This window comes from Salvelinus sp. IW2-2015, linkage group LG3, assembly GCF_002910315.2.
Source record: "Salvelinus sp. IW2-2015 linkage group LG3, ASM291031v2, whole genome shotgun sequence".
NCBI lineage: Eukaryota > Metazoa > Chordata > Actinopteri > Salmoniformes > Salmonidae > Salvelinus > Salvelinus sp. IW2-2015.
The window spans coordinates 12298001-12310038 of NC_036840.1; the positions used below are offsets into that span (position 1 = coordinate 12298001).

The 12038-nt window shown below is 43.4% G+C and overlaps 1 protein-coding gene across 1 annotated transcript in view; it reads right to left on the reverse strand.

Annotated features, from left to right (window-relative positions):
• The window catches only part of LOC111950806 (synapsin-3), a 123337-nt gene that overhangs the window by 69042 nt on the left and 42257 nt on the right, over nt 1-12038 (reverse strand). Inside the window, exons 5-6 of the mRNA XM_023968710.2 lie at nt 2500-2656; nt 1812-1901 (exon numbers count right to left, since the gene is read on the reverse strand). Of these exons, the coding sequence (XP_023824478.1) occupies nt 1812-1901; nt 2500-2656 (247 nt within the window). The remainder of the gene's footprint in view (nt 1-1811; nt 1902-2499; nt 2657-12038) is intronic.

Below are 12038 nucleotides of genomic sequence, written 5' to 3' on the forward strand. Positions count from 1 at the left end.
CTGGTTCTCACGAGGTAAGGAACTTTTTTCACTGCATCAGAGTTTAAAGCRGAGGTTCCAGACAAAGTGTTTTCAAAAATGTATACTCCATTTTTGTAAGTATTTTAACTATTTCAGATGAAACTGATGAAAATAACACTATTGTCACTAAACTCTTCTACTTTGAGTTTTCCAGTTCAGTATCTTCAGTCCATTCCGTCAGAAACAGAGATGCCTCAGCAGGAGTGAGAAGTCTTTGCCCAGTCTCTCAGCTCTGCCCACTTTTCCATTATGTTCAGAAAAGGCCATGCCAAGTTGGTGTTGAATAGAGTAACAGCCCTGACATGCCAGGTTTAGAAGGAAATCCACTAAACTATAGTTAGTCAATTTATTATTCATGTAATCTATTATAATGTGAGGAACTCAAATTAAATCTAAATCTTGCCTCCTCCATAAGGCACTTCTTACATGAAATGCAATTATTTCAGGCACTATATTTACAGAAAAAAAGATTGAGAGAATGATGGGCTCAATGGATGTAGCCCGATAGTATGTAGTCTTAATGTATCTCCATCCACTCCATCCTTTAGTAAGAATACTGGGAAGGTTCCTCTGTATGTTCAGCCTTCATTGACACACTTCTCTGGTTGTCAGTCTTGAGTTGTTTCCCTCTACCAAATCTCCCTCAACTGGTTTTGCAAGGTTCACTCTCTTTGGCCTTGGCATATCTGTATTTTTTTGTGGTTCATGTTTGTGTAAATATACTGTCTGCTTAACACAGAAACACTTGGTCAAGTCGATCCAGAGCGCATTAAAAAGGAAGCTGGCAAAAGGCTGTGTACCATGTGTGTGTATACACTGATTCCTAAAAAGGGGGGTGAGCGAACGTTTCCTTGTAGGGGTTGCAGAAATGTTTGACTTAATTTCTGTGTTTTATATTTTTATAATAAAGATTTAATGAAAAATGGACTATATGAGTTTGCATTGATTTCTTGAAGTGAAAGTAGCGCACCAGGTCATGATTCAAGCTCAGTATTTTATCACGGTCACAAGGCAAATTTGGACCTGACCTTTATAGCAATATCTTTGTGATATCATAAAACAATTTGTCTCATCAGGAGCTACACTACATAATGGAATTACACAGAATTGTTCCAACTTGCACATTCAACTTTGCATCAGTTAGATTACACCAGTATATAGGTAACACACATTAAATATTGCTTTATAAATACCATAATAATTGTTGATAACGTGGTAGCAAGCGCCAACAAGGATCTCACTAAGACACTAATCAATCCCACCTGTTTGGCATTGGCCTAGAAAATATGTTAATAAAAAAATGCCCAGCTGCTACACTTGATMGTTTGGAGCAACCTTAAGCCTACTTAACTACCACTGTCTCTCTAAGATCTATGGGGTTTAGTGTTGCACTGAGACATAACAAAATAATTGTTACGACTACTATGAGGACAACATTCTTTAAGTGCTCTGTGTTTTCGCTGCCTGAACACCCATAAATTCAACTGACGGGGATTGGAAGCTACAACCAGAGAATATGAAGTTGGGCATGATGCAGCCAGCACTCTGGCTGAGACATTTTACTGATCAGCTTGAAGGTTTACACGTGACGCCAAAGGAAATATTTTGCTTACTTTCTCACTGTCTCCCGCTTTTCCTACCTCAAATTAGACAAGTGTCACAAGGGCTATATCAAGATTATCTGAAAACATACAGAGTTCACACATTCCCTGAGTGCTGTGTCTATATGAAGATGGTAATGCAGTAAAGAGGAACACACATTGGAAACAGTGCATCGGGAAGGCGCTCACCATCTGTGTGTGGTTGGGGTAGAAGGTCTGTTCATTCAGTGGGAACTTCTCTGGGCCCAGGGAGTGGTAGAGCTTAATCATGTGGGAAAACTGCAAGCAGAAACAAAACACGAGACACCAATCTATAGTAGTTACTGTATATAGAAGGCAGGATAGAAAGTGTCTTAGACTACATCTGTAGTTATCTGGAATCTATAGCACCAAAGAAAACACAATCAGTGGATGTTTGCACTGATTTCAGTCCGAGATAAAAATACAAAATAAAAACTGACACCTTGAAAGCTGAATGCAGCCCTATCCATTAAAGTTTTTCGGTAGAAACTTTGACCTCGAAAACATTCAGAAATTGTGAGAATTCWATCTTTAAAAAGGTAAGTTCCGGAATGTTTTGTCTACCACCACCAACATGTTTTGTCTGGGTTCTAAAGACTAGCCATGGTACAAATGTAACTTGGCACRGCTCCAGCGCACCTTGCCAGGTAACCTCTGTCCTGTTAAAACAGGGTGAATAATAACAGGTTTTACTGGAGGACCCTGGTCTTGCGGTTTCAGAGACAGGTGTTATGGCTCCTTTTAATAGCCCAAATAAATCAGTCTGCGGCTGCCGCTAAGGGCTTCTTCTTTATGGTTAAGATGTAGGGGGTGATGGGAGGAAAGGAGGTAAGTAGGCAGGTTATGGATCACGCACCACCCAGGGTTTGCTGCAGAAGTTGTAGATGGAGAGCAGGGAGTTGATGCTGGCGACTCCCCCGTACTGAAGGCCAATCACCAGGCTCCTGAAGTCTTCGCCCGGAGTCATGCTGTAGGCATGCTGGCGAATCAGGACAAAGTCTGGCTTGAAGGATCTGGAGRAAGACAAAACAAAGTGGGACATGAGATAACGGAAACCAATAACATTCTTCGTTCCTGATGTCAAGGTAAAGTAAAAGGGCACATTCTACCATCCTGACTTTCACATCATCTGCTTCGCCGATTAACAAAACATTGATACAAACAGGAAGACCGCATCAATGTCAGCTAACATCTGTCCCACTGGGCACACGCTGGTTGAATCAAATGTCTCCACATCATTTCAATGAAATTACGTTGAACCTCCTTGGAATTGACGCCCAGTGGCGTGTGCCTCATTGACTGCTGATGACACTGCATTACACTGTAAAGACAGCCAACCTGTTGTCAGTAGGGCATTTTATAGACCTGGGTATTGATACAAATTTAGCTTGAGGTATATACAGTAAATTACAAAGATTGGTGCATGCATACTGTACTTCATTACTGACTTTGTCACTCAAGTTCCAGACCTCAAGCAGGCGAACTATAACGRCAGTAGCCATCGTAGAGCATTTCCAAAGTCCAACACAGCAGCTGTAACTGCTCAGGGCCCAGACCGATAGTATCTGTCACCGCATTAACGCGTTAAGATTACATGCAGCTCACTATTTACAAGTTGGGATAAAAGCTCCATTATTCAAAGGCCGTAGGAGGAGGGCGAACAAAGGAACGCTGGTCAGAGAAGCTAATCTTCTTGACCATCTATCCAATTAACGCAGCCTAATCCCTCTCATTACAAACTGTTCTGGGAACAGGGCCAAGTAACCCATCAGGGACCCGGGAGGATTGTATCACGTCTGGCTATGATTAAGATAAAGAGGGAGAAAATTCCACTCTTTAACTGAAGGCAGGTATGCAGGGATGTGGGTTTTTTCCCCMAAAAAGGTTCATTCAGCTTAGATTCAGGTAGGTAGGCTATCTTGGATGGATCTGTGCTRGCTGAGCTGAGGGATGTAAATTAAGTTCTCTGTCAGATGGCTGTCAACGGTTAGGAATGCTCGATTATTGTAATTTACAGTTTGGGSAATGGTACCATTTTGATGCATCCGTCTGAAGTCATTGCTTCGGCTTGATAAGCTGTTGAAAGTTATTTCCAGTGGACTTTAGCCGTTCTCAATGAATCAATGTCTAGAAAGCTCTGGCAAAGGTACTTGGTGTTGATTGAGTTGAGATTGCTATATTTACATTTTTGTCATTTAGCAGTCGCTCGTATCCAGAGCGACTCACAGGAATGAGTGCAAACATTTTCGTACTGGTCCCCCGTGGGAATCAAAACCCACAATCCTGGTGTTGCAAGCACCATGCTTTACCAACTGGGCTCACACACACGGCGCCATGGAAGTGTTGCTTATGTGAGACAGACGACCTGAGAACTCAGGACTCAGCGGATCAGTGAGAGCTGTCGTGGTCACGGCGACACGAAGACTACAGCTGCTCTCTTTAAAATGTTGTGCTCACTGCTCAGCCAAGGTGGCACTGGACCAAGGGCCGATCTATTTCTGCATCTGTTTATTGAGGGACAGACTCATACAAACCTTTCGCATACCACGTCATACCAAGTGCCCACATCACATGCACTGGTATCTGACGCACCAGGTTTGTCGTTTTAATATAACTTCACTTTCACTTACAATATTGGGATGAGGTAGGTAGATTGGGTGGGCTATTTACAGCTGCAGTGATCGGTTAGCTGCTCAGATAGCTGATGTTTAAAGTTAGTGAGGGAAATATAAGTCTCCAGCTTCAGGGATTTTTGCAATTCGTTCCAGTCACTGGCAGCAGTGAACTGGAAGGAAAGGCGGCCAAAGTAAGTGTTGGCTTTGGGGATGACCAGTGAGATATACCTGCTGGAGCACGTGCTACGGGTGGGTGTTATCGTGACCAGTGAGCTGAGAAGGTGGAGCTTTACCTAGCATAGACTTAGAGATGACCTGGAGCCAGTGGGTCTGGCGACGAATATGTAGCGAGGGCCAGCCGACTAGAGCATACAGGTCACAGTGGTGGGTGGTATAAGGGGCTTTGGTGACAAAACGGATGGCACTGTGATAGACGGCTAATAGCGGCTTATGTGAGCAGCCGAAGGCGTATGCTGCATGCACCTATCTGTACAACCTATTTACTGCTCATCATTAGCATAGAAGTGCAAGTTGTGATCATGCGATTGTTTTTAGCCAGGCAACAGCTAATAGCAGCATTGCCCTATAAAGCTACAGCATTAACACACTTATTCCAGCCATTAACTTTGTTATCATTCTCCTAAATCGGAGTCTTCTGCCCGAATGATGCTCCCTGTGGGTTGTGAATCACATCATAGCTGTGTATTAAATGCATTTTGTGCTTTACGATCCCAAATCGCTCAGGCCCAGTGGTGATCACTTCACGGCCAATATGCTAATGCACCCTTTAAATTGTTCATCAGTGTTGCAATAAAGGGATGTTTAATGGGGACGGAGATGATGATGCCGAGATGCGAGGTAGGGATGTGCTGTATTTATGTGGAATTGAAGGTTCTGCTTTGTATTAGCCAAATGGAATTGGTTTCCTTAGGGAGAGGAGGTGAGCAGAGTGGGAGCTATAAACACAACAGATAAGGTCCCACACACACTAGTCCAGGCCATAGTCACTTCTACTGGGCGTCTTGCTGGTGCATGTTCGGAGTGTGTTAGAGATCAGTTGGCTTTGATGGTAACCATGGCAACTGCTTTAAATTGCAGCAAACTGTGGGCCAGGATTTATTGGAACATTTGCATTAATTGCCTTGGCTTTACCCCTTYATTTCTGTAAATTGGGCTTTCAGTGTAGATGCCGTTTCTGTATTGGTGCTGTGTTGAATCAGGGAGCAGATTRTCCCCATGTGTGTAGTCAGTGCTACTGGGACAGGGAGGTAGGATATTATCATCGTGATAAACAATCACATTTGTGTCCATGGCTGTTTTCATCAGACCTTGAAGCATGTCAGGGGAGGGGGACAACCAGTCAAACATGACAATCGCCTGCCATTCCATTCTCTAAGTAAATGTATCTTCCACATCTTTGACCTTTTCGTCGACACCTCTGGGAGATCTATTCTGAATTGCAATTCATGTACATTTATCCTTGTAATGCCCTCTTGCCAGCCTCAAAGGTCCAATGGTAGAGTAATCTCCATCCAATCTGTCTGACTCAGGTTGATAAGGGTAATACGGCTCAACCTCACAAAGTGTTCCACAAAGGTCACGCGTGTTGACTGCAGGGCATTGCTCAGAACAAGAGGACATTGTGCACCCGTTAGGTCTACAAAGAGCGTACGTAAGGGASAGTTATCGCCACACACCAMGCCCAGACCAGCTTTGAAGAATGGATGGAGAATGATGGGAAAGGGAGAGTGAAAGAGCAGGGGGTGTGTGAGAGGTACATACGTATGTGACATAGTACACCATTTTCAGCTACCACTTTTGGTTTGTGAGTGCTACTTCTAGAACTACTGGCTAAAAAGTAATGGAGCATCACTCACACTCTCTCTCTCTCTGAGCCGTTGCGCCCGCCCTGCCACTTCATTGGATAACGCTGGGCAGGTCTCTTGATAGCGGTCATTCAAATGCGAGGGCCTGAAGCTCATTGGCTAGAACTCGTGGGGGGGGGGAAATGTAGGGAAAATGGTGCGCCACAGGTTCAAGAACACAGTCGCTATCAAACTAGGGATTTCAAATCAAATCAAACTTTGTCACATGCACCGAATACAACGTGTAGACCTTACCGTGAAATGCTTACTTACAAGCCCTTAACCAACAATGGAGTTCAAGAAAGAGTTAAGAAAATATTTACCAAATAAACTAGAGTAAAAAAATAAAAAGTAACAATAAAATGGCTTTATACAGGGGGTACCGGTACCGAGTCAATGTGCAGTGGTACAGGTTAGTCACGGTAATTTGTACATGTAGGTAGGAGTAAAGTGACTATGCATAGACAATAACAGCAAATAACAGTAGTCTGAGTGGCCATTTGATTAATAGTTCAGCAGTCTTATGGCTTAGGGGCAGAAGCTGTTAAGGAGCCTTTTGGTCCTAGACTTGGTGCTCCGGTATCGTTTGCCGTGCGGTAGCAGAGAGAACAATCTATGACTTGGGTGACTGGAGGCTTTGACAATTTTTGGGGCTTTCCTCTGACACGGCTAGTATATAGGTCCTGGATTTCGTGGCTAATTGAGCTAAGGCATTCATTCTGCTCATAGACTATTCATGTATGAACTACACATTGACACATCTATTCCCTGGGCGCCGAAGACGTGGATGTCGATTAAGGCAGCCCTCCGCACCGCTCTGATTCAGAGGGGTTGGATTAAATGTGGAAGACACATTTCAGTTTAATGCATTCACAGTTGTACAACTGACTAGGTGTCCCCCTTTCCTTTCCAAAGCGGTAGGTAAAAAAATAAAACACTGTCACCAAAGTACCGGAACATGTCTTTAATAACTACAAAGAAAGAGGGAAGTGAGAGAGAGAATGAGTACAGTAAAATATGCATTTTGGAGAGGAACATGTTATGGACCATTTGGACTATTCGGAGCAGCTAGGGGAGCGGTTGTACTGTAGCTAGCAGTCACGGTCACAGGCAGACCTGGCTGCAGCTCAGGACCATGATGGGCGGTGGCGCAGTCATGCGGTAGAGCCTGCCAGTAAAGACCACTGCTCTGGCCATGGTCCAGTGAGGAATGCACGCAGAGCTCCTAAGGAGCACAGAGGGTCAGAGAAATGGTGAATACACCTCCTACCCTGGCTAGAAAACACAAGACATACACTGAGTGTACAAAACATTAGGAACACCTGCTCTTTCCCATCAGTGTAGGGAGGAGACAGGTTAAATAAGGATTTGTAAGCCTTGAGACAATTGGAGCCATAGATTCTGTATGCACCATTCAGAGGGTGAATGGAAAAKACAAAATATTTAAGTGCCTTTGAACGGGATATGGTAGCAGGTGCACCGGTTTGAGTGTCTCAAGAACTGCAACGCTGCTGGGTTTTTCACACTCAAGTTTCCTGTGTGTATCAAGAATGGTCCACCACCCAAAGGACATCCAGCCAACTTGACACAACTGTGGGAAGCATTGGAGTCAACCTGAGCCAGCATCCCTGTGGAACACTTGACACCTTGTAGAGTCCATGCACCCAACRAATTGAGGCTGTTCAGATGGCAAAAAGGGGGTGCAACTCAACATTAGGAAGGTGTTGCTAATGTTYTGTACACTCAGTGTAGTAGGTAAGAAACCGTTAATTCCAGCAAAAAAAACTGATCTTCGGTCTACATGACAGACAAATTAAGTCGTGCACCACTGTTAATATGAAAAGSATCAGATGTGAATTGCGGTGCAGGAGCGAGTCAGAGATATAGCACTAGTAAATTACCTATGGCAGAAMGGGAAATTTGTGTTATGAGTTAGTGGTTTAGGAGGGACCATTTGTATTCATGAAAACATTATAGAATTGGCATCAGGACTAATTCTGAGGTGTATAGTATTTGTATTACAGCCTGGTGGTGGTTCTTTTGGGGGAAAGCATCCTCAGGTTTGTTAAGCACATGCCTGACTTCAGCGTGTCTGTCTGTGATGGATTCATTTGCTATGTTATAAGACTAACCCGTCTGAGGTATTAGAAGGTCTGATTGAAGTACAGTAGCAAGGGTCTTCAGTGGAAAAAAAGTGATTCAATTGTGTGTGCGTGCGCATGACATGTCGGTCTCAATTCTGGGGTCGATTTGGTGAACATTTGAGGTACACGCTACTTTACATGTGTGTGAACCTGTGTATGTGTACAGAGTGTGTGTTTAGGTGACATGAAACCTCTGTGGTTGGTTTTGGTTCAGTAATCTACATCTGAGGTAATCTAAGGAGAGCYAGGCCCTGTCACACTGCGTGTGCCTCAGGACTCAAGAGGTTCAACCCTTTCTGTCTGGGTAGGTAGGGCTGGTTATGGTAGCTTACGGGACAGAGAATTAGAAAAAGAATAACACACTAATATCTGCTAATGCAATATCCCTGCTCCATCTATGAGACTGACTGCAGGTCTGGGGGGTGAGGACAGGGAGGAATGCAGAGTGAGGACGGGGCCCTGCAGTCAACCATGACAGGGTTATAGGAACTCCCTTCCACTGCCGGTCTGCTACAAAATAGTATGGCTCTGGATAAGCAAGGTGCATTGGCATTCAGTTTAGGTCTTGGCGCTACGCAATGCATGAACATACAAATGTAACAGCAGGTGAGCATGGTATGTACACTATGTAAATCAAAACCAAATCTACAGAGACAATTTGTTCTTGTCTCTGGAAGTGTTCAAGGACAGTGAAATCCACACGTCTCCAGGTATGGAGGAACTTACTGTGCTCAATTGAAGCACTTACTGTGCTCAATTATATCAATTTTCACAAATGTTTGTAAATGAGCTTTTATTGTTTATAGAAATTATGAAAGAGAACAGTGTGTTTYACCATCTAATCATGRCATAGGGTTGTTCAATGACAGACATTTGTTTAAATCACTTGGTTTCATAAAGTTTTTTGCTAAAATGGTATACATTCGCCTTACTCTCAGAAAAATAAGTAGTACTGCTAGGTTTAACACAGTCAAATGTAACAAATAATTATAAAATAAAGTACAAATTATACATTTATATTATAATTCAATACAGTAATATGAGCTCTGTATGTAAAACATTTACACTTGACAGATAATACAAATAAAATCAGACAAAACTAAAATAGATTTACAGTTATATTTTACACACACACATGAAAGTACCCAGAAGCAACCATTCTGAGGAAAATAAATAAATTGTGAAACATGTGGATATAGCGTTTTGGAAAGAAAGAAAKAAAACATTCAACCCTGTTTTATGAGCATTACTTCTGTCTGAACATTGTTAACAATTCCTGTTCTGCTACTTGTCATTGTTTCAAAATATGCAAATTGGTCATCTTTTAACATGATTGGATATCAAGGTAACTAAGGGAGAATGACCGACAGCACAACGGTCAACCTGATCTAGTCCTGTGGTAGCTCTCTGGTTTTGTTAGACTCGTATACACTAGTAAATCGCTTTGCCAAAACATGCCTATGTTGTCCTTGGCATGCCTGAAAAGCACTTTGCGCTCTAAACACAGCTGGGTACTTACGCCACCCTGAGGGACCCCAAGCCAGATAAGACAGGCATAGTGAGGTCTCTGGGAGCTGTCAAACAGTATAACTGATCCTGCCCTCTATAACGGTCCTTCACTTGGCCTAAACCAGCACCTATAGTGTGAGTGAGGGTGTTTTCATTGTGCGTTGTATGCACATAACAGGTAAACAAGCGGCCATATTGAATCGCCCAGCCCAGTCCAGGCAGACAGGCATTTGCTCATTCATTCAATCAGTGTATTGCTGCCAGCATGGCTGGGCAGGATGCTGTTACGCATTACCCTAATCACCTCCCTGATTGGATTTCAGTTCATTCATCACAGGAGGAGCAGGACTGTGGAGAAGAAACCKTTGGCTGTGCTGATCGGAGTCCTTTTGCTGTGGCTAATCATGCTCCATTGCTATAATCGTGAAACACTTTGCCAGACCAGTGTTTCTGCTTTAAGTTCAGCAGTTGGGCTGGAGGGGTTGGCAGAAATAGCAAAACAAAAACGGGTGACGGCACRTTTTGGACGCCACTCTTGCACGAACGAGAACGCACCATATATGCTCAAAAACCTGCCTGCCTCCACGCCATGGCAGAAAATATCAAGGGCAGAACCACTTGAATTCTTCTAATAGCCAGGAACAGCAGGTCCTACTAATGTCATCATAAGAGTACGAAGTCATGTACAAAAGCGTGTATCTTCACGTTATGCTTTTTAAAAATCTAAATGTAAAAGTTGTTTGTGCTCCTATATACGTACATGTGCAGTTGCATCAAAACCCACAGAGTAATAGTGCACTTGTTACAGTTTAGTTGATATATGAAAACCATGCACTTCTAAGAAGTCCCACTTGGATAAACAAGTCTGAAACCACAGAACTGTGAGAAAGTGTGCTGCCTTGATAGGCCAGTAGAGGGGAGGTGGGGAAGTGTTTAGGGAATGTTCCCTTGACACCCGTAGCCAGATGTCAAGGGTCAGCATGCTGAACGGAACATGGCCCTTCTTTATGCAGCCCTGCACGGACGGAACAGCAGGAGACCTATAAACCGACCAGGACACGCACGGACACAGAGAGCAGTTTGAGAGCCGTTCGAACCAACTACTCACATGTACAGTACATGTCACACACACACACAATTTATGTTATAAAACATAATGCCTTTAATCTGAGGTCCTTAGGAAACATGCTGTTTATCCGATATGGTTATCTTAAGGAATGTCTCAAAGCATATAGCATATTTGTTTTCATTTAGTCTTCAGGCTAAGAATAAAATGGAACATTTTCACAAGTAGTCCTTATTAGCCTAGCTTAGGCACCAATACAGAATCGCTTAGACTGTACTAAATCCTGAACAGGCAGTGATAAGCTATACTACTGTATGGTATAGGGGAATGTGAGTCAAGCAAAGGACAACAGCCRTATCTTAATGAGGTTATCTACATTTTCCCACCATTGACTCTCATCACCCACATGAAAATCATACTATGGAATAAAAACTATAGTATTCACTATAGTGTTTCTGCAGACTCAACTGCAGTATTTACAGTTAACTTAAGTATACAGTGCATTCGGAAAGTATTCAGACCCCTTGACTTTTCACTTTGTTAGACTTATTCTAAAAAATATATATACACACTGCTCAGAAAAATAAAGGGAACACTTAAACAACACAATGTAACTCCAAGTCAATCACACTTCTGTGAAATCAAACTGTCCACTTAGGAAGCAACACTGATTGACAATAAATTTCACATGCTGTTCTGAAAATGGAATAGACAACAGGTGGAAATTATAGGCAATTAGCAAGACACCCCCAAATAAAGAGTGGTTCTGCAGGTTGGTGACCACAGACCACTTCTCAGTTCCTATGCTTCCTGGCTGATGTTTTGGTCACTTTTGAATGCTGGCGGGCTTTCACTCTAGTGGTAGCATGAGACGGAGTCTACAACCCACACAAGTGGCTCAGGTAGTGCCAGCTCATCCAGGATGGCACATCAATGTGCAAGAAGGTTTGCTGTGTCTGTCAGCGGTGTCCAGAGCATGGAGGCGTACCAGGAGACACGGCAGTACATCAGGAGACGTGGAGGAGGCCGTAGGAGGGCAACAACCCAGCAGCAGGAACGCTACCTCCGCCTTTGTGCAAGGAGGAGCAGAGGAGCACTGCCAGAGCCCTGCAAAATGACCTCCAGCAGGCCACAAATGTGCATGTGTCTGCTCAAACGGTCAGAAACAGACTCATGAGGTGGTATGAGGGCCCGAC